We start from the raw sequence: 23,317 nt of genomic DNA, 5'->3' as shown, positions 1-23,317 counted from the left end.
GGAAGAAAAATGTCACGCTGTTTGCAAATCAGTGTCTCGGGCTCAGTCCGAGCATCTCTTCACTCAACCTGCCGTGACTGCTCTGACGTCTTTATCAGAAGAGACCAAAGATCATGCACTGATCCACTTTGTTCTGTTCTATTTTTTTTTTATTTTCCTTGAATTTATTTATTATCATTTGTTATCAGAACAGGAGGTTAACTGGTACTGGCACTGCCCATGTTCGCAATGTTTTGAATATTCAAAATATTAAAAATGTATTTTGAATAATATTTTGGTCTCTTTCCTAATATATATATCGCTATATAATACTGTTATCTCAATGAAAAGTACTGAAACAGATGTATATGTAACAAAAAGAGGCAATTTATTACTTTTACCGGCCAAGTAAAAAATTTACTTGGCCGGTAGATTTTTTCAATCTTCCGGTCCCCTTGGCAGGTGAGCCAAAAAGTTAGTTTACAGCCCTGATGTAAGGTATGCTAATTACATTACAGACAACAAAATTCTATCAATTTTCCAAAACTTTTTGATTTTACTTTTCTGCATGACTTTTCCAGGCCAAGAAAATGACTTAAAAAATTCCACCGTTTTTCATGACAATGTGAAGCATGACTTACCTTGTGAAACACAACTAGATGGTCCATGGCCTGAGCTGCACTGATCTTTTGTCTTCTCTTTTTAGAGGGCTGAGGTGGCAGGATATGCAGGAGTAACAAGAGAGATGCCATGTCACTGTCCCACTCTGTAGAAAGAGAAAAAAAACTTGTGTATTAGTATAATTTGTCAAATCATGTTTCTTTCATTTCAAAACTATGGAGAATTACATCATACAATCCCACTTTAGATAACAAAAACTCCTCATTAAGCACATGTATATAGGTTTGTGAATGACAATGCATTCAAATTCCACGTGTTACCTGGGCAGTCAGAGGCTTCGTCATTGTTCTGATTCCTGGCAGACCTCAGCAAACTGGTTGTAAGGCTCTCAGCTTCTTTGATCACCTTCCTTTTAAAGGATGGATGCCACTTTTCGAGCAGTTTGTCGGCTGTTTCTGGTCCAAAAATGAGGTTGAAATCTTGATTTATCTGCAGTGGCAGAGAAATGAAAGAACATGTTTTCTTAAATTTACATTTTTCAGATCACATGTTGCACTTAAATGTCTAATACTTACCAGCCCTTTAGTGTCCAGCAGCCTTGGAAACACTGAGAGTATGTTATCTGACTCATCAGGATTGTGGATGAGGTGCTGTCTATACTCAAAGGTGTCCTTCATCTTCTGCAGGATTATTTCTCTGTCAGTGATGTGGCTCATCAAGGATATGATCTCTTTACAACGCTCCTCATCCAACTGACCACCAATCTGAAGCAGCTCCCTCTTTTGTCCTGGACCGCCACCTCCTGCTGTCTGCATTTTTGTTTCCTTGAATGGAAGTTTCGTGTTCCTCTGAACGGTCTTGAGCCGCCATGCCAGAAATCCAGTACCACTTTGGCTGTCATAGAAATGTTCCTGACCAAAGACAGACAAAAGTGAGTGAAAAACAAAAACCATGAATTTGACAGGATTTTACCACCAAGATATGAGAAAAACAAGGGAGAAAAATAAAATTGCTAATGCTGTGTTTTAAAACAAATGCTTTAGAAAAAGGATTTTTTTATGCATAAGAGCAGCAGTAGTGCAGAGTTTGATTGCATTTTAAAGTGATAGTTCAACATTTTGGCAAATTCGCCCATAGCCGTACTTGATGTAATTATACAAGTAGGTTTCATTACCTTTGATTAGCTTGCCAATACTTGCAAAGCAGAGATGGAGTGCTAACTGTAGCACACAGAGTAGAAGCAGACTGTACAGCCCCTCGTTCCCTCAAAACAAAAACACCACACCCCAACAATTCCAAAACACTCTTATGGACACGTCATGGCTTTCATATTCACCACTATGTAAAAATAACGTGACGTTACAAGAGAGAACATTTTGAGGTAAATACTGAGAAGCACTGTATCACTCTGCCCAGTAGTTCATACAGGAAGTAGTTCCAGGTATTTGTTACGTTATGTTTTCATAGCGTGGTGAATGACAGTCATAACCTGTCCATACGAATGTTTGAGTTGTTGCAATGCATTATTTGATTATTTTTGCAATGAGCAAAGTTGCCAAAATGTTGAACTATCCATTTTTAACTATTCAGTGAAATACACTTTGTGATGTGCCTGAGTCACATATGAGCAGAATGTTCATTTTATTTCATAAGGTTAACATGATTATTCTGTACTTCTTTGATTATCTGTAATAGAGATATATGCCTGGGTCAGACCAAAATATATCATTTCAAAACTTGAAAAACTTTGAAATCTGGCACAACTGAATTTTTAAATTGAATAGCCCTGGTGTAAACAGTATATTAAAGACTAAAAAAGAAATTCATGACTTATACATCAACATAGCCAAAGTTATCCAAAAAAAGTATATGTTTCTGTATAAATACATTTAAAATTTTATAAAGGAATTTATTGATATTATTCAAAGTACAACTCAAAGTTAGGTATGTAATCAAAATAAGACTTACATATCCCTTCCTGGAGAGGGGATCTTTCAATGCAGGGAACAAGGTAACAATTCCCAGTGTGTATTTCTCTTTAGTGGTTCGCTGAGGGATTCTCTTGAAAAGAAAAATAAAGTTGATTCTTGTTCGTTTACCCAGCTTTACCAATTACGCATCGGTGCTTTATAAGGGTGGAATAATACTATTACTTAAATAATGTTTCTTATTACTATAATTGCTGCCTTTTCTCCAATGTCACTCAAGCAAAAAGAAAAAGAAAAAAAAAAAAATGTTGGTGCCGATATGTAATTGACCAGCAGATGAACGTGCGACGTGCGTAAGGGTCCAGATTCTAAAGAAAAATCCATTTTAGGAGGAGCACAGCATCAAGTTTTTGACCTTTTAGTTTGCACGATGGCAATTTAAAAATAAATGCATGAAATTAATCAAAATAAATCTAAATCTGTTAATCTAAATCAGATTCTACAATTTCATTTAGCAGACACTTTTATCCAAAGTGACGTACAATGAGCGCTAATACATCACAAGCAAGGAACTAGTTAGATAATGAACTTACATCTCTGGCTGAAGAACTTTGGGATGCCTCTTCATCACTTCTCTTTCGCTTGACTGGTCTGGCTTCACAGTCACTGCTACCGCTGGACACAGACAGGAAACTTCCACCAATTATGGATGGTGTGGATAGAGGTGACACAGATGCACCTGAATCTAAAACAAAAAGGTGTATAAATACTTAACATTGCCACATTATTGTAGATAAGATTTTGCAATCAACCATGCTAGAAGAATCTACAAACAGCAGCCAAAAAACTATGCCCAACTTTGTGCTCAACAGCCCTGTCTATCCATGGAATATAAAGGTTTATTTTTTGTTAATTTACCATTGTTGTCACCGTCCTGGATGATGAAGCAAATCCCATTCTGTGGGGCGAAGTCTGCAAACACAAAAATATACTTTTTGTAACTGAAGCTGTTGGATATGAAGATGTCTTTCTGCCTGACAGGTGTGGAACTTAACATACTGCTCTTCACACTTCTTATGATGACTGCGGTATCTTTGATTGCTGTCAAACAAACGCACTGAAAAATACAATACTCTGGTTATCTAACAAATTATCAGCCAATTAAATTTGGATAATAATAATAATAAATTTGGATTAATTGTACTTTTAAGAGTAGTTTTAATGCAAAATACTTTACTTTTACTTGAGTAATATTGTTCTAAAGTAACAATACTCTTGAGTACAATTTTTGGCTACTCTACCCACCTCTGATCTTGAGGGATATTAATCTAACTTATGCTATTACATGAACATTGTAGAAACTTTTAACCTTAAATTTTCACTCCAACTTCACTTACCTGAAGGCTGAGAAAATAGACAACGTTAATTGCATAAGTAAAAGAGTGATATGTGCATCAGTGTTATTTTAAGATTTGAATTAAGACCCAAACAGCTTCAACAGAGTTATACTAGTTTACGTTACCGTTTATTTACCGTGTGTGGAAAGACTATTCAAGCAATAAGGTTAGCATAAACATAAGTGACACGTGCATGCCTTGGCATGTCTGCTTATGTACGGCGGCGGTAATTCGTTAGTAAGACAACAATAATATCGCCATTTTCCTGTATTTGAAATATTGAGCCAACACAAACAAATTTTTGTGCAAAATATCAATCAAACAATGAGATATATCAACGTGATACTCACCTGTCGCTTGCGTGGTGTCTTCTCATTGCGACTATGCGGGGGAAAGAAAATGGCTGCCGTTTCCATTTCTACCGGAAGTGTGCCTCGCCAAATACCCGGATGTGAAAACCACACCCGCAGGTGTTGAATACCGTTAACTCTGTACTGTTACGTCCACATTAATGTGTTTTCTCACTAGCACGGAGTTCATTGTATCAGAATCAACACCACAACCTCAACACATTTTGACTCCAGTGATTTTGCTGTGGCATGTTTGTGTGTGCGATGAGAATCTGCCTTCAGTCGATGGTTATCTGCACTTACCTTTTCAATTGTGCATCACTCACCCTCTTCAGCAGATCCAGGTGAATTTCGATTATTCTTTATTTCTCCCCTCAACAGCCAGTCAGTTTGTATGGCATAACACCCGAGCACCTGACCCAATGAGCTGTACTCACTTTAGCAGTGAGGCGTGTGGATTACGTCAGCACCGTTAGGTTTCCTTCACACGTTTTACAATTCAGACACTCGATGCAGCACAGCTGAGACACTGTCGTAACTACCACCCTAAATTATTTCCCCACAAAAATCACACCAATGGGGACTCTAACCCCATATCTTCAGTCTCCTGGATCACTACTGGATACCTTCAATATGAAATTTCTTACAGTAGCTCAGGAATACGAGCTCACCCTCCTCACGTCGCGGGGAGTAATAACAAAAGATAAACAAAACTGCGAACTTTTAAACACTTCTGCGATAAACTGTCCTGGATTGCCAAATTCTACTCACCTAGGGAGACTCCCTCCTCATCAGACTATAAAGCCCTGGTGGGTTGCTTTATCAGTCTCCCAGGAGGCCCCTCAGGCAGGGTCTAGCAGCCTCGGGACCCTTCCTCCACCGCGGTATCAACGACCTCTTCTCCCCGGCTCACCGCTGTTTTACAGACACTGTAGACACATAGCACAGCGTTACATTTTAGAAATGTTCAATGTGCAGCTCTTCGTTCAAACAGGCGTCTGCTTACCCTTTAATGCGAGGCCTCTATCGCTGCTTCTGTGTCAGAGTAAAACAAACTTAGACTTACAAATTGGTCCCAAAAACGATTAAAATCCTGCCTTCATCACGTCACCAAATTGTTGAGTTCATCACCTGAACTCGCGTGTTGGTTTGATGAAGGAAACAGGACACTCATTCAAAGTTCAAATCCCAGCATTTATTAAAGCTAACAACAATATAGCATTAGAAAAAGGATCGTTACAGAGCTCTGGGCCAAACTATCTCTCCCTGACAACAACATGCAGTTGTGCAAGTTCACGAAGTCTGACCCTCTACCTCTTTCCTCACCCAGTCTTTCATATTCTTACACTGAAAAAAATAATACAATGTGGGTTGAGTCTCTTCTTATCGGTCCATGCCGCTGTCTTCGTTGTTTTGCTCCCCCACGTGTTATCTCACCCCCCTACACGGGGCAGCTCTCGTGCAGGTGGATCTGTGAGAGATTCACACAAACAGAGACAATACCCTACTCTATTCCTTGTCTTACTTCTGTTGTCTAGCATATAAGGAGTTATTTTTTTATGGTCTCCTTCAAACAATATCATAAGCTCAGTCTGTTCTTCTGTAACGTTGCACAGCAAGTTTTATAAAAAGTCACTTAGTTATAAGCATATTATGATTACATCAACAATGCACACACTGTTTTATTAAAAGCAATACAACAGATTAATATAAAATCCTCTACAACAGTTACAACAGAAAGAAAGGATAACTAACAAATATAAAAATAAAACCTAACCTACCTCTCTCCCTCTGTGCACGGACATTAACTTGGGACAGGTCTGGTGATTAAAATCAGGTGACTCCATGTCTTTAGATACTATTTCCGATTTAACATGGCAGTCTTTGTTCACCTGTTGCTGCAGTGCAAAACAAAACAGTCTACAGAGGGTCTACAGACAGGCAAAACTGAGGTCTGCATCCTGGGTATCATGAATGGAGTCCTTGTGTAACTTTACAACTGTATGCATGGAGTTGTGTGTGTGTATTTGTAATGTGCATGGTGTGTTTATTTCACAATATGTTTGTAAGGAACTTGAGATGTACTGCTCAGACCTTGAGCAACACCAAAGCATTGGTTATCTTCCAGCTAACACAGGAGAGGGGGTGAGTGAACGCTGGTGTGAAGCCAGAACAAAATAAAACCATATGAAACTCCCTTTCCTCAAGTATCCCTGACTATCTGCTTGCGTCACTATTGATGCCTAACAACATAATTTGGGAGTTACTGTAACTGTGATCAACAAAAATAGCTGTAATGAAACACTCAATCCTTCTGAAAGCTGTGATTACAGAGGTTGTTTCTTGGGACAAATTAGACATCAAAGTTAAACACCTTGAAGACATTTGAGCAGAAGTTAGGTCTCTGAACGAGGAGCAATTTCATTCGTCCTATCACCACTGCCATCTCTCACAGTGCCCTAAACAACAGGAAATAGCACTGTTATTATGTTTGTGGAGGGTTTATCTCTGTAGAGCAGAATACACTGTCTCTGCAGTGCTGATAGCTGCTGTGGTTGACATGCTATTGATGGTTAACTGTGAAATGTGAGGTAAATGTGCATTGTACTTTAGAGTTACGGTGGATTAAAGTAATCTTTGAGTAAAGTGCATATCAAGATAACTACATTTTACTGTAAGAGAGATTTATCTCATACATGCTTTGCTATGGAACATCAAACCACACTGTGAACCTCTTAGGTTACCAGTTAATGTTTTAGGTTAAAATAAATTCCTTTGACAGACGGGAGGAGAAGATCTCTGTAGGATATTTCTCTATTGGACATTTCACAGCTGAAAAGCAGGTAAACATTTAATATGTGAACATGGAAAGAAAATATTGTTTTTATTTGAGATTTGGAAGATTTTTGCATTTGCATTTCACACATGTACCTGATGTGCTTATTCATGGTGACTTAATCAGTGGAAAAGTACAATATGTTCTCCAGTCTAGGCAGCACAAGGACAACATGCAACAGCAGACATCACCAAAAACAACGCTGCAAATGAAGGGATCGTACATAACAACGAGACAGGCTTATTGCTGAAAGATAGACCTGGTGTTTATTATAGCGGAACAGCTGAACATCTGCTTAACTGCAGATCTCAATATCCTACATACAGTTATCATTATGTCATTTTTAGAGGCAAATTAATTAATCATATCTTTTCTGTAAAATGGTGAATGATGAGGTTATTGAATTGAGTGAATGCAGAATTATGGCCCAAACATGACAGGTGTATACACACACAAACAAAAGGAGGAAATAAATCATGTGCGATGAACCTTAAGGAATTGGAAGATGCTTTTTTTAGTGACTCACCTGGTAGTTTGCATACCATAACCACAGGGGACTGGGCTTGAACACCACGACCCTTTGCTGCATGTCATCCCCTCTATCTCTCACCCCTAACCTTCCTGTCGCTCTCTTACTGCTACTCTGATGAAGGCATAAAAAAGCCCAAAAAACCTGCAAACATTTGTATTTACGAATAATGCAATTTCTGGACAATAAATTATTACATTGTTCTTTAAGAGAGTAATTTTTATTTTAATCTAAATCTATTTTCTTTAAAACCAAATTACTTTTTTGGGGGGCATTTTTCATGCTTTCATTAGATAGTGAAAGTGGAGATTGACAGGAGGCATGGGAAATAGAGAAGGGGGGAAATTACACGCAGTAAACAACCCGGCCAGCAGGGATTTGAACCCAGGGCTTTTGCACCCATGTGGTATGCGCCCTAACCTTTTGCCTATTGGGTCGCCTCAGGCCAAATCCAATTTTAACCACTAGGTGGCAACATTCCCCCATTTTAAGAAAAGAAAAATGTTTCCTTTAATCAGCAAACCTGCAGTATTACATGCTAAGAGATATAATTTCTTTCTGTTAAAATTCAAGTGTTGGGTCAGGTCAAATCATTTTCTGTTTTCTACACACAGCAAAGTGTTGTATATAAATAAAACCCAACCTTCAGTTGACATGACAGCACCAAGCACAGGACATGTCATCTGCAGAGTTAGTCCATAGCCGGGCTCTCTAAACCCACTGTTCATTCACAAGAAAGGGAAAGTACCATCTGAGAAGATGTTAGTATCAGTAACAGAAAAATGAGACCCAGATCACATATTCATCTGTTTTGCTGGAACGATGCCAGTGTCTTCTGACAGGACAGCTCAGGTTGAATGGAAAGTAACTAAGTGCATTTACTCAAGTAGCGGAGACCGGATGCGGTTGTAACACTTTATGCTTCAGTGCCTGTAACTCACTGAATCTTTGAGCTAGAGTTCTCCAACTTTTATAGATTGTATCCACATTTGTTTATTACAAATGCCAACAATTCAAACTTCTGCATGAATATCACAGACCTCATGAGTTTATGTCAAATACATGGTTTTTGTTACAACCTAATCTACTACCGGGATAAATTGTAACAATTAGACAAAAGAGGCCGCACCATGCCATATCCTTCAAAAACAGCATATCTACTCCACCACATTTTGGAGGGAAATCTTGTACTCTCCACATTTATACTTGACACACATACAGGGAAGCATAATGTTGTTACTCATGGACCCCTGTGCAACCACACATACAAACACCACACAGTCTGAGGTGTATGAGAGAGCAAACACAACTATAACATTGTGCAGCTTTCCTTGTGGATATAAACACATTTCATTCAAAATGTATGATCATTTTATAAAATGTGATGCATTGCTTCAGATTAAATAACCCCTCAGAATATAAATCAACCAATAGCTACATTAAAAAGTCAATATTTGTAGTCCAATAATTTAATACATACAATAATATAATTCCATAAAGGACCAAGTACTTTTACTTTTCATGATTTATGTATATTTTCCTTTTACATAAGTAAAGTATCTGAGCACTTCTTCCACCACTGGGAATGGATCATTGAGAGACAGAAATCAATGAGTGAGTTGAGCAGCAAAGTGACGACAATTACTTTCAGTCAGATTTATCAAAGGCTTGTAATGACAGATAGGACCTGCAGTCAGGCTGCACTCTGTACATCTCCACTCATCCAAAATGAAGATATATTCATCTTGTCCTGACCTGTCCGACAGCACGGGAACATGTGGTTGCTCTTACATACAGTACATTACAACAACACGGGGACAGACACGGAGCCTAAAGCAGGGTCACGCTGGTGAGGCGGCAGACATTCCTCTCATAACACAGGCAGGCTCCAAACCCACATCTTCTCCATCCTTTACTGAGATTATCGTCCTGTCTGCCTCTCAACTGAGCATCCAAGGGGAGCTACTTAAATCCCCCTCCCCAACCCCTTCCTCACCCACCTACAGCAAAGGTTTAAAGGGTGGATCTCCAGGACATGTTACCATCAATCAGGCACACTAATACACGGCTTTACAACACAAACGTTATAGTTATCCTCAACTTAGCACCAACTTTCAAATGTTTTATGGCTTTTTGTGCTGCTTCTTCACTGAAATGCATTTGAGAGCAATAAATACTACAACTGTAAGTGGCACAAAAGGTGTAATTTTATATAACTAATGGAGCATTTTTGTCTCAGGAAAGTTTCAGCTTGGAACAACCAAAAGGCATCCTCATAATTAACAGCTGCCAGAGGTCTGCTTTCCAAGGTCACCATGTCCGTCACATCCTCACGGGCCATCCCATGTGACCTTGGCTTTTTGAAAGGGACACACCCTGAGTGAGACTCTTTTCTAAGTAGCCAAGTTTTGTCTAAAAAGTCACTAGACTTGTCACTAGGTGTTTTTTGGTTGTTGTTTTTAAAAAACAGTCTCTAAATCAAGGCAACAAATCTGCTAATTTGGCAACACTATAGGCTGTAAACGGCCCCCTGATAGGAACTGTTTACACCAATTCATCTATGAAAGAGCAACGGGCAGTTGGGAAACTCTAACTCAGTCACGTGGCATTCGGCTGACTAATGTTGGAACTATGATCATTCAACTCTATCACTCAGTCAGTCAGCCACCTGCTGTTGCGGTCCAGCCAAGAAGAAAAAATAATTTAAAGCCCATAGAATTATTACTGATGTAAAACATGGGGGTGCTCACTATTAATCGTATGAGTGATGATACAAGTGATACCACAACTACAATTTCATGTGTAGAATTACATCTGCATCTGGAATCAATGATGAAACAAAGGGGAACCAGTGTTATTGTGCCAGACAAACCTTTTAAATGTTCACAATTAGTATATATTATGCTACAGATCCCTTTCTTTATAACATCATGTTATCATGCTCTGGTTTATCATCTGTCGTTTCCATCTGGTTGGCTACAGGTTTGCTTTTCCAGCTATCACTTATCAGATAGACAAAAGAAGAGCTCACACCTGGTTTGTACAGTATTAAAAAGTGTCACAGTTTCCTCTCCCACTGTTAATGATACTCTATGTTTTCTTTTCTGCTTTTCTTCGTGCCATGTGGTGGATGACATGACACAGCCACACTTTAGCCATCTGTGGGCCTTCCGTTCTCCTCCCATAACAACTAAAAAAAAAATAAAATAGGACACATCCGCCTGCCTGGCTTTTCTGAAGGTGAAACTCCCACAGTTCCCCTGTTTCTGTGTCCACTCTTGCTGTTAATTCAGCCTTGTGCTCAGTCATCTGTTGAGTATTTCCTGTGCAGTGCGACAGGATGTCAAAAGGTGACGTAAAATATAGAATATAAACTTCCAGAGGCGTCTGGATGGAGGAGGCTGCTGAGGGAATTGTGTGTATGGAGATGTAGGCGAGACATTTGCTGTGCTAATTATCGTCAAGAGTCTTGCTGCTGTTTTTAGATAAAATAAATAACTAATAGCATGAATGCCAAATGAGTTACATCATGGGAAGAGTTGCATTTTAGAACTAATATTTACATAACACAGACCCTTTTTCATTTTTTTGTCATTACAGATTAAACCATCTGATGAAATGTGGGTGAGGGCAATGTTATGGCTAGGAACAAGCAGACAGATAGCAGTGATAAACGTCATAAAAATGGAAGCCGTGCAACCAGTGACAGAGGGAGTTTGGAGCCTTCCCTCTGTTTAATGCCTAGCCCCTGGGCACGGCACCTACCCTCCTTGCCTGGAGCATGTCTGGCTTTTTGTCTGGCTTTTACAGGAGAGTAGACAGATTACTTGCAAGGGTTGAGACGGTTCAGTGAGCTGAAGGTACTAGGTGACATGGCAGCATGGGGGGGATCCATATCCTTTTACAGTCTGGAAATAAAGCAGGCCAGAAGCAGTGGAATGGCCCCGAGTGTGTCATCTCATTGGGCCATTAGATGACGAAGCCACAGCAGCACCACTGGCTGTGGAGCTCCAGCACCAACACAAGGAGGAGTGTTTCATCCCAATATTTCATGTTACTGAACTAAACCCTCCGACTGTATTGTAATGTCTGACCTTATATTCAGAACTGCATTTATCTGCTGTATTCCCAGATACATGCATGAGTCTTTGCCTGTGGTATGCAGTTACAAGTTGCTCATACAACAAGACTGATGCAATTCCTGGATGTAGAGGTTTGAGCCTGCAGCTTTTTAAGGGAACAGTGTTTTCTGTTGAAGGAATAGTTTGACATTTTGGGGAATATTTCCTTTCTCGCTAAGAGTTGGAAGAAGATTGATACCACCCTCATGTCTGTATGATAAAATATGAAGCTTTAGCCAGCAGCTTGTTAGCTTAGTTTAGCAAAACGGTTAGCCAGGTTCTGTACAAAAACAGCACCTCTAAAGCTCACTGATTAACATGGTACATGGCTTGTTTGTTTAATCAATAAACCAAACCAAAAGTGACAAGTTGTGGTCTTACTAGGGGGTTGAGTGCAGGACTACTTCTCAGTTGGATGCAGTGACCTCCTGGAAAAGTTTTTCTACACATAACCCCAGCAGACTGACATTTTTTCACTTTGCTTTTCGTATGGGTTAAAGAAGATATAACATGTTAATCTGTGAGCTTTAGAGGTGCTGATGGGCTGATTTTGTTAGACAGAATCTGTTTCCCCTGTTTCCATTTTTTATGCTAACCTAAAAAAAAAAAAACTCCTGGCAGCAGTTACACATTTACCATCCAGACATGAGAGTGGTATCAGTATTTTGACTGAACCCTCGGCAAGAAAGCGCACAACCGTAATCCCCCAATTATCATATTATTCCTCTAATGATACACAACTTTAATTCTGGTGAGCCATAACCGAGAAAAACAACAAACAGCTGGAGTTAAAGAGAGTAAAGGAATTTGTTTGTAATGTGCCTTGCTTTCATCCTACCAGGGGAATACACAACAGACTGGCCAAGATTAGACATCCTTCCTGCAGCATTTTTCATGGTGACTCCTGGGATTTTAGGATCGAAAACAAGCAAGTGATGTACAAAGAGAACAGCTCAAGGTGCATCACCCCTTGCCCCGGCAGATCATCTGGAGACAACCGAAATAACCCATGCAAATCTAAAAACACACATACATGAACCCTGTCCCCTTTAAAGAGAAGAGGCCGCCACTGTGACGAGAGTCACAGTATTCAAGGAATGTCCTGATCCGTCAGGGCTGGGATGCCTTAGGGAAGAGACTGAGAATGCTCATGACTCCCCTTCTCCTCCTTTAACATGCACATGCACAAATATGAGAGGATGATTCATGTGACAGGGTACATTCACAGTGAGAAAAGATTGCTCCTGACCTCATGTATTCACAGGTATGATGTATACTCTCAATGACACTGTTCCCTTTTCATCTTCACTCATCAGCCTGTCCTGTCTTTGGCTGTCTGCTCCATTTTCTTCTCAGACAGTCAACACTTTAAAGTTTTTACATGGTATCAGATGAGTATGATAAATCTTGCTAGCCACGGGCAAAGCTGCCTATAGTATTATATACCATCTTTTTCTTGAAATGTCTCTTTTTACACAAGGAGATGATGTCATTGTTAAAGTTAAAAAAAATCATCATTCATCATTATTGGGGTCAAAGGTTGTGTGACCCCTCAGGTCCAGGGCTGTTGTCTGTCTGAGAGGCAGCTAAAGCGTGGTTAATGAGTGGCAGTTAGAAATAAGTGGTGATATGTGGCAGGAATGCAACACAATGACACACTTGAGTGCTTGTGTGGTTTGTGGAGGCAATCTAAATGCCCCAGTTATTGTTTTCAACTATAAACACTTCTTTTCCTGTCGAAATCTGATGACAACTAATTTCTTCCATCATTGGTGCTTCTTGAGGAAATATGCATATATGGCATTTACTGCCCTACTTGAATAATAATCCCTCTCATTATTTTAATCGTCTTCTCTCAATACAAGATGATCAACTTTTTCCAAAACATTTCAGAAATGGTTTTGACATCATTGCTCCTTTTTTTCCTTTCTTAAAAAAGTCTGATTTTAGAAATCAGAGGGGGGAGGGGTGTGGGAAACGACCAGACGAGGGCGGTGCTAACCTCTTCATATCCCCAAATGTCAATGAACTCTCCACAGCAAAGTTGAACCCTTGAGTGTGTGAGATGGAATAATGTGAGGATAATGACTGCAGAGCTGTTGGATAAGACTAACGTGGCATGTCTGCACCATGACAGACAGGAAGAGGTTCACGGTCCAGTCTGTTGAGTTTCTTTATTTCTACGTCGAAACAGTTTGTTGACAGTTTATTTTCTGCCGTGAAGGAATGTTGGCTTATTAACAGGTGGATCTCCTTGGATCGAGCTGGTGAACGCACCTTCTTGCTCTTGCCGTTAAACACAACTCCTTCAGGATGAGACTGTGGACTTTACTCATCATTTTCCCGGTGTGCGCATCCTCTCCTCTTTCAGCCGGTGAGTTTGAACTTGTGTGGCTGAGACCTTTACGCACGCACTTTATGAAGATGTAAATAAATAAAACAAGCATTGGTCGTGCTATTTTGGGAAACGCTTGTATGCACGAGCCTCACAGCATCATAAGCGCACAGGTTTACAGGACAGGGAGTTGGGGAAGCGGGAACCGAACTCGCAACCTTTGCAGTAGCCTAAATACACTGCCCTGGTCTTTGAGAACAGAAATCGATTTTCAACTGTAATTCTTCAGTCACCTTCACACAGATTGTACAAAAATAAACGCAAGTTTTTTCTCACCAGAAACGTCTCGAGGCAAAGATCCAGCTGTGGAGAGCAGCTGCTCCGGCCGAGCCTGCAACCCCCGCATGGGCAACTTGGCCCAGGGCAGGGTGCTGAGCACCCAGTCGACCTGCGGCTCCAACTTTTCAGAGCCCTACTGCTTCTACAAACAAACAGCTGCCCCCCGCAGAAAGGAGTCCTGCTCGGCGGCAAAATGCAGCAAGTGCAGCTCTGCCATCCCCAGCCAGGCGCACCCTCCCTCTGCCATGAGCGACTCCTCATTCCGCTACCCTGACACCTGGTGGCAGTCTGCGGAGGGGGTGAAGGAGGAGACGCTCCAGTTGGACCTGGAGACTGAGTTCCTCTTCACCCATCTCATCCTGGTGTTCCGCTCCCCCCGCCCTGCTGCCATGATGCTGGAGCGCTCCCAGGATCACGGGCACACGTGGAAGACCCTCAGATACTTTGCCAGGGACTGTGAGGAGGTGTTTGGCCTGGCAGATGGGCCATCAGTCGGGGAGAGTGGGGCAACATGCACCTCAAAGTATTCAGGAGCTTTTCCTTGTACCAGAGGAGAGGTGAGTACAGTGGCTACACGTGCTACATGAGGGGTGACACGAGGTTTTGACAGTGTGGTATGACAAGAGCCAGTTTCTTCCCTGTTTCGGTGCTTTTCACAGCTCAGGGACATAGAGGTGCCTGAAAATCACATTGTTTTACAATAACATCTTTAGGAGCAGGAGATCTTGGGGGGCCTCATTTTAAGGGTGGCAGCTGTCCCCCTCCTGTAGATCCACCCCTGGATGAGTAATGTGCAGCTGTAACCCTGCCCATTATAAAGTCCTACCTGCACCTAATTCAGTTATTAAACATCAAGGCTTTATATGCTAGTATCACTGGCATTTATATGTTTGTTTGTTTGTTTGAAGGATGACGGACATCTACACAAGACAACTGTTGAAGTATCTTTGCCTCATGTGAATCTCCTCAATGAATATTACCATTATATTTTTGGAAAATACGATAATATAATCTATAAAATTATCAGCTTGATTTCCAGTGGCAGGAACTATGTTCACTGAATTAAAACTTATTTATAAATACAGTACAATAAGGCCAATAATGACTCATGTCTGATGAGTGAGCAGGATGCTGTAGCTCAGACGAAGCTTTAAAGGACAAAGAGATGATTTCAATATTGGACTGTGATTGTGTTTCTGAGATCTGAGAGTGACCACATCAAAACATGCTGCCAGACACTCCCCCAGCACTTCACAGCAATAACACTCACCATCTGCTCTGCTCTTGTTGTCCACTTACTGGCACAGAGATGCTCTATAAGATGATATCACACAAACCACCCGACAATTGACCAAGCTTTGTAAACTGATCTCCTCTGATGGGCCGTGGGAGACGTTTTTTTTTTTTTTTTTTGGCCAGCCTTCTGAGCCGCAAACTGCTTTGACATGCATGGGTAGAGTATCAGCGTCGACTTGTACCTGCTGTACCAGCTATAGCTAATTCATGAGTCAGACATAGAGACTCTCACAGGCCAGTAAAGATTTGTTTCACTCCAAAGTGCCTCAGACCACGTTGGGAGGTTCTGGGTCGTCTGAGTGAATATATGGTTTTGACTGATCTCATAATTGCAGCGTATTTGCAGCAAGTATGTGTCTCACTACAGTTTGTCAGCTCCCTCGTGTAAGCCCCTCACCCATTATAATTAGTGTCTCTGTTGCTCAAGGCTCAAAGATGTCCCCAAAATGTTATGTGAAAATGTAAACGCTCTCAGTCATAAAACAACACTACAGACATCACGCTCAATTTAAATCCCTGCCAGCAGTAATGAGCTGAAGTATACGCACAGCCACCACAAGCCGACTTGTTCTTAATGCTAATGAGAATCAAGTTCCTTGTCAAGTGCAATGATTTTACAGTAAATCCTCTTGTTGTTGACATGTACCCACTAACCAAATGGTGCCATAGTACAAATTATGTTCATTAGGATACAGCATTAGGTCTCCCTTGTGCACAGCGGAGATGGACGACGCCAGATGTATCACGTGTTGATTGTAGACTACAAAGTTAAAATGCAGCTCTTGGCCTTTGGAGGTACTGACTTGAAAATACACAGTTAAATTCAATTTAATTCAATTCAGTTAAATTAAAGATAAAAAAAAAATGGCTAGTACTTTGGAGATGCAAATATCACCCTACAGTGATAAACAGCTATCTCTATAAACACCCTTAAGCACCTTACTTTGTGTCTGACAGTTGTAATTTTGTGATATTATAATTAGGAGTAACGACCATCTCAGCAGTTTTTAAATCACTGTTCATTTTCATAGACAGACAGAGAGGATGAATCTGAAAGATAAACGTCCTAATGAGGGAGAACAGGCAGCATTTGTCCATGTTTACATTGGAGCTTACCGTGATTTTCTTAGAATAGCAGCTGCCTGAAGACCATGAAAGGCAAACCACAACGATGGCATTTTGTCATGTCAGTTTTATTTTACAAGTGAAACAACACAGGTTTTGAGAGATTCTGTGTTCTTCAATTTCCAGGTGATCTATCGGGCCTTGTCTCCCTGGCACTCGGTGGATCCCTATGGACCAGCTGCTCAAGACCAGCTCATGATCACCAACCTGAGAGTGCGTCTGCTGCAGCGCCAGCCGTGTCCCTGCCAGGCCAAACATCCTGGCGCTGCTGGACTCCCCACGGGCCATTTCGCCATATATGATTTTGTTGTCAAAGGCAGCTGCCTTTGCAACGGACATGCCGACCACTGTGTTCCGGCCAGGGGCTACCAGCCCGGCCAACAGAAGACCAGTAACATGGTGAGCTATTCTGAGCTGGATTCTGTGAACATGCAGCTTGCAGGTGCACCCACTCCACCAACAAAACACGCTTGTACAGTTTGTTCTGTTGTGGAAACTCACTCAGATGTTGTGTCTTGCTGAAGTCCACCGACCGGTGCTGTTTGTCTCCCTTGTTTTTAGTTGATGTGGTGAGATTGGGGGTAGAGGGTTTGGGGTTTTGTTCCCACCACTCCCTTGTTACTCAGCTGTGCTCTGGTATGTGCTGCTGAAGCTGAGGGTTGCAGTGAAGACTGGATATTAGGCCATAGTTTTACCTACTATTACAGGGATTTAAGGATGTGGAAACTTTAATTATGGTATTCAGCCTAATGCCTTAACAGCCCATAGTCTCTGACATGTTATTCTCTTTACTGTAAATGGAGAACAGCAGCAGCAGTTTAATTTCAACATGGCCTGAGGGGGTGGAAACAAGTTACACAGACAGTAATAAGCTTCAGAGCGTGTAAACACTTTGATTATGCAGATATGTTATTATGTATATTATGTTAGTATGTTGCAATTCACACATAACACACGTAACGTTTAGGTGCAAGGCTATTTCAAATCAGCATAAATGAAAAGAGTGACATAGTGTTAGGCTCTGTGGGTGATATACCTCTTAAAACAATTTACAATTAACAGTGAAAGCTCTCAAGAATACATTTATCCCCAAGAGCAAGAGTAAAATATATATAATATATATCATTTATTTTCTATTTACATATATATAATTGTCCAATTTATTTCCTCTCATTTATTTATTGAAGCCTTGAAGATCATTGAGGTTTCCCTCATTTGCAACGATGTCCAAATACAAAGAAATACACAGAGTTAAAATCCAAAAGAGGACAAACTCAGTGAACGCATTTGCTCTCTGAGGTGATTACAATGCAGACAATATGCAGTATGTTGCAATGCTTGCGAACAATTGAAACATGCATTCAGCTTTACTCAAATGTGTAAATAACGGTTTATTTTCTGTCTGTCGTGTTTGCCTGGCAGGTCCATGGCAAGTGTGTTTGCAGACACAACACAGCTGGTGACCACTGTGAGCGCTGTGCACCTCTCTACAATGACCAGCCCTGGCAGGCGGCCAACGGCATCATAGGGACACCGCATAAGTGCCAGAGTGAGTGATGGGCCAACAGAGTCAAATGCAGAGTAGGACACACAGCATGTAGACTTATCTCCAAAATGAATTTAGCATCATAAATCACATGTAACCTTTCAGACACTGATGCTTGATAAATAACCTGAGCAGTTCCTCTCTTAACGTCAGCTGCTGTAAGAGCTGTCACTGCGATTCACTAGGTTTTGCAAGATGAGCTGAATAGAGGAAAATATCTCATTCTTCCTTTCCTTGTGCATGTGTATCTAAACACAGAGTGCAAGTGTAACGGTCACGCCAAGAGCTGTCACTTCAGTCGTGGACTGTGGCTAGCAACAGGGCGGCGGAGTGGTGGCGTGTGTGACGACTGCCGCCACAACACAGAGGGCCGTCACTGCCAGAACTGTAAAGACGGTTTCTTCCGAGACCCCGGTCGTCCAAAAACGGCCCCTGACTCCTGCAAACGTAAGGCCTCTCTCTCTTTTTTCCCCAGGGTGTAGCTCCTCTTTCCCTTAAAGCATGACTCTGTCTGGATGAATGCCAGCTGAGAATTCCAATTAAGACAAGCAGCTTTTGATATTTGGAGGGCAGTAATGGAGATTAGATTTTTTTTTTTGTGACCTTTCAGATTAAAGCAGATGGATTTCTCTTTGATAAGAGCATTTTCCCCTCAGCACCTTTCTATGTCACTGTCTTGCCTGTGATGTGATAGTAAGAAGACTCCAGTCCGCTATCTGGCAGGAATGACGGAGATGTTGCTGTTTTGGAATGTGACTGTAATTGCAAACAATGGAGGAATTTCCCATGGTCCATGCGAGCACATTTTTCCCATTCTTAGCCCCCACCCCCACCACCAGGCATGCTGCAGCATTTTTAAGAACAAACATGCCGTTTTTGGAAACAGATGAAGCAAGTCTGTAACAAAAAACAATCTGTCATCACCAGGGACCATCCAGGCAGCGAGAGAGGGAGTGATTTACTGTTTGTTTTTCGCTGCAGCTGCTTAAAGCATGTTGAGTACATACGCCCAGCTTGTCCCTTGTTACAAGAGGATGATAAAACACATTTTATCTGCCATGGGAGTTCACTGTGTAGACTCTAAATATTAGTTTTTGTTTCTTCCTCGTTTCTGCGTGCTTGCAGGTTTGTGCCAGAAAACGAAGAAAACAAACTTCTTTTGCATCGACAGACAGAGGTGTTAACAAGCGGCCCTCTTGTTCTGTCACCTCTCTCCTCTGCAGCCTGTTCCTGCCACCCCGTGGGCTCTGTCCTCTCAGGTGGCAGCCCCCTCTGCGACCCTAGCGGCGGGGAGTGCACTTGTAAGCCTGGCGTCGGAGGCCCCCGCTGTGACGGCTGCATGACGGGATACTGGGGGCTTCATGAATACGGCTGCCGTCCATGTGACTGCACAGGGGACTGCGACCCCTACACTGGTGACTGCATTCCTGGGTGAGAGCCAAGACTTATATGTCCATATATATTAGCAAATAGAAAAGTGTATGAAAGTGATGTGTGGTGTTGAGGGAGAGTGCAATCTGGATTATTAACACTGAGTGGAGCCCTGGATCTGACTGGTTTTACCTCTGCGCCGCAGCTCAGATGTGGAGGTCTTCTATACAGCCACTGGCCACATGGGACACAGCAGCAATAATAGTGAGACGGCACTCTTTAGGGTAGAGGAGCTTTTCTCTGCACTGCACCACTCTGGTGAGTCGCAGGTCATATCACACTTTATACACTGCACACTCATCAGCCCACATGGATAAAAAATGCAGCTCTTTTGATCTTAAAATCTATACATCATGATGGAATGATTAACGTTAATCTTATTGATTATGCTTCATTTTTACAGAGAAATGTGAATGTGTCGAAGTAACCCTGGGCAGCCCTAAACTCTTCTGTGCTGCAGAGTACGACTATGGTAAGACACAGTGCTTGACACAGCAAATTGATTCAGCATTGTGTGAGATAATCATGGCAGTCATGGATTGTCAGGCCATTCAACAACATAATGAAATCTGTGGCAGCTTAAAAGCTTAAAATTATAAAATGCCCCTGGTTTTTTTCTCTTGATATCATGTGTCGTGATTCCTTAACTTAAAGGGACCTATGGAGTTCAAAATTTCAGTTTATCATGTGTATCCCTGAGGTCAGTTCTCCTCTTCCTTTGTTGGTGCATTGCTGTGTTGTAGAAATTTTTTTTTCAAAGTCTTGGTAATGTGCCCAATGACCAGTAAAGTGATTTTGATTTGTAAAACAGGTTGAGGGGTCTGTGGTGCAAAAGCTCGAAGGTGTGAGAAGTGTGAAGTTGGTAGCTGTTGGGCTGTTCTTCCACAGAGCCGATTTGTTGAACGAGTGATTTATTGATGTGCTTCCTTGGCAGTGCTGCTGGTGAAGGTGATGTCAGCTCACGACAAAGGCTCCCATGCAGAGGTGGAGGTCAAGGTCAAGAAGGTGTTGTACCAGAACCCTCAGATGAAGCTCCAGAGGGGAAGTGTCACCCTTTACCCAGAGTCCTGGACCATCCAAGGCTGTACCTGTCCCATCCTCAACCCAGGTCAGCCGCAGCCGCTTCCAATGAGAAACTTTATTGCTCACGATGCAAGAAGCTTATAATTAGTCGACTCTTGTGTAGACAATCTGCCAGCTTTGTGCTGAATAGAAGATCTTTGTCGCTCCTCACATGGACTTTGAGTGAGTGCCAATGTCCTAGCATCACTCATTTAGATTACACATTTACAGCTTAAAGATTAGAGCCACCTCTCTGTTATAAGACTATTTCACATCTAACACTTCACAATAATCCTTTCTGGCAACATTCATCCAAGCCAACCATCGCAGCACAGTATTTAACTCGTTGATTATAGTTATGTAATGACGTGCTCTCTTTTTACATAAGGTACTTCCCACAGTGGTTTTTCTCCTGCTCTGGGTGTATTTTAGTGGCATTCTCAGTTGACTTGACATTCACTGACACTCTGCTCTGTCTTTTCTCCAGGATCTGAGTATGTAGTGGCTGGTCATGAAGACTGGAAGACCGGCCGACTGATGGTCAACACCAAGAGCCTTGTTAAACCGTGGAAGTCGAGCCTGGGACGCAAAATCCTCCACATCCTCAGGAAAGACTGCGGCCGCCGGTAGGGCATCGCTAAGAACTGCAACGGGCGGAGGCGGAGGATCAGCTGTGACATGCAGATGATGTGTTGGATGAGTGAAATAATGGGCGAAATGAACACAGGAAGTGTCTGAATTAGGCATTGCTTGGACACTTAAGTGAAAGCAAAAAAGACAAAACAATGCCCACCACAAGGATTTCACCGTTCATTTGTCTTCCCGAGTCGAGTCCACAGCCCCCAAAAAAACAGAACACTACAAAGCTGTGGTTGTTGTAAAACTGTGGTAGAAATAAGCTCATACTGTAAGCAGATACCTCGCCAGACTGCAGTCACTTAAGGATCAAAGAGAACAAAGCAAGCTATAAAGACCTTCATCCAGACAAAGCTGAGGTTAGAATCTCATTCTTGTGTTTTGCGATGCACCTTGGCTCATCATTCTCTCCAGATTATTTATAAAGCAGTAAGGAGCGCATGTTAAATACTCAATTATACTTTATTCCTTGGCCGAAGTTGCTGTTGGAGTCGATGAGCCAAAACAGTCACGTCCTGCTGTATCTATTTCATTGAGAGCTGTTTACTTTGAAATCTTGCAAAGGCCCTGACTGTATTATCCTTGTCTTCTCACACATATTGGCGATAAATCATGAATGAGTCAACATCAGTGTGCGTGAGTGTGTGCAAGCGTAGATGTGTGCATATGCTTGATGTCCTTGGCAGCGAGTCTGGGACGGTGCAGGTCCGAACAAGTAACTCCTGGATGAGGAGAGAGGATGAAGGATGAAAAAAAAAAAAAAAAAACATTAAAGGAATCAGTCGGCTTAATCTGAACAGCTCTGCTTTGCTCTGGCACACTTGCCCGCCTGCTGTCTGACAAGAGCAAAACACGCTCCGCTCCACCCTCTCTGCTCTGCAGTACATGCAACCAGCTAAAGCACTTGGGATTGAGTGTGCTCTTACAGCTGGTTCAGTTACTAGAGTGGATTGTCAGGTTGCTTAAGTCAGACTCGATTCTGTGAGGATTTTCTGCTGTCCTCAGAAGACCCACTTCCATATGAGGAGGATTCACTTGAGAGGCCCCCTCTGAACCCAACCCGGTGGGAGCCAGTGTGTGTGTGTGTGAGAAAGAGAGCGCACACACTCTCTTAACATATGTTTCTCTTTTTGGCCTGTGACTCCTGCTGCCCCAAAATAAATATGTATTAAAAGCCTGGGTGCTCATTGACATCACAGTGTATCACATCCAAGAGTCCACAGGCCATTTTTGAGTGAGGCCCAGTTAAGAATAGGCCGGGTCTGCTGTCTCCAAGGAGAAGGACAAACTGTGTGAGGAGCCATGATGCATCCCTCAGTCATAACATCACCACCAATGTCCTTGTCACAAAGACTTTTCCAAAATAAGAGACGATGGGCAGGAAATTTTTCCTGTAAAGGACAAAGTGGTGATTTAGGGTGCATGAATGTGCTCTGCTGTCATTGTGATATTGGTATTACTATTTCTATGTGTCCTATATGTTCCTTTTTTTTCATCTAAACTGCATAAACTCTGTGTCAGTGTGCTCATTCTTAATGCTTCTGGGAAAAGTCTATTTCATTCCATGGTCACATTATGTTGAAGCACGGGGCTATGAATAGCCTGATGTGTCTTCCTGTAACATCTTTACTAGCAGGGGTGGCCGACTGATGTTTGACCCGTGTTTTAGTACCGCCCTCCTTTGGTTAAAAGAGAGAAATACACTTCTACGTGGTTAAACATCTGACATCATCATACACACTCAGTTGCCACTTTATCAGTTCCCGCCCTCATGAAGGTTATGATA

At 41.8% G+C, this 23,317-nt stretch overlaps 2 protein-coding genes across 3 annotated transcripts in view; one reads left to right on the top strand and one right to left on the bottom strand.

The window, feature by feature from the left end:
- LOC111670859 (uncharacterized) overlaps positions 1-14,511 on the bottom strand; it is a 21,501-nt gene extending 6,990 nt beyond the window's left edge. The window contains exons 1-7 of one of the 2 annotated variants that reach the window (XM_023427781.2): positions 14,433-14,511; positions 3,447-5,204; positions 3,122-3,273; positions 2,569-2,661; positions 1,176-1,511; positions 921-1,089; positions 621-745 (exon numbers count right to left, since the gene is read on the bottom strand). In XM_023427781.2, coding sequence (XP_023283549.1) covers positions 621-745; positions 921-1,089; positions 1,176-1,511; positions 2,569-2,661; positions 3,122-3,273; positions 3,447-3,585 — 1,014 coding nt within the window. In that variant the 5' untranslated portion in view covers positions 3,586-5,204; positions 14,433-14,511. Of the gene's footprint in view, positions 1-620; positions 746-920; positions 1,090-1,175; positions 1,512-2,568; positions 2,662-3,121; positions 3,274-3,446; positions 5,205-5,281; positions 5,389-14,432 lie in introns of those variants that run through there. The other variant, XM_087179745.1, reaches the window with a different exon arrangement.
- Positions 13,807-23,046, top strand: LOC111670857 (netrin-4-like). The gene is made up of 10 exons (XM_023427778.2): positions 13,807-14,135; positions 14,436-14,992; positions 16,983-17,255; positions 18,279-18,405; positions 18,661-18,849; positions 19,626-19,833; positions 19,979-20,091; positions 20,237-20,305; positions 20,768-20,941; positions 21,383-23,046. The coding sequence occupies exons 1-10, from the start codon at positions 14,075-14,077 to the stop codon at positions 21,523-21,525; spliced, it is 1,914 nt and encodes a 637-aa protein (XP_023283546.1). The 5' UTR covers positions 13,807-14,074; the 3' UTR covers positions 21,526-23,046.
- Positions 23,047-23,317: the final 271 nt, after the last annotated feature.

The sequence above is a fragment of the Seriola lalandi genome, unplaced genomic scaffold, assembly GCF_002814215.2.
Source record: "Seriola lalandi dorsalis isolate HSWRI2012SDOR001 ecotype SW California unplaced genomic scaffold, Sedor1 jcf7180002054862, whole genome shotgun sequence".
Taxonomy (NCBI): Eukaryota; Metazoa; Chordata; class Actinopteri; order Carangiformes; family Carangidae; genus Seriola; species Seriola lalandi.
Note: the sequence above shows the minus strand (reverse complement) of the source record. Positions and strands in the feature narration are given on the sequence as shown.

Bases quoted from the DNA above. Each gene is read 5' to 3' on its own strand.
- LOC111670857 (XM_023427778.2), top strand. From the start codon at position 14,075: ATGAGACTGTGGACTTTACTCATCATTTTCCCGGTGTGCGCATCCTCT. The intron at 20,306-20,767 runs GTAAGACACAGT...CTTCCTTGGCAG, and splicing joins TGCTGCAGAGTACGACTATG to TGCTGCTGGTGAAGGTGATG. The intron at 20,942-21,382 runs GTCAGCCGCAGC...TCTTTTCTCCAG, and splicing joins CTGTCCCATCCTCAACCCAG to GATCTGAGTATGTAGTGGCT.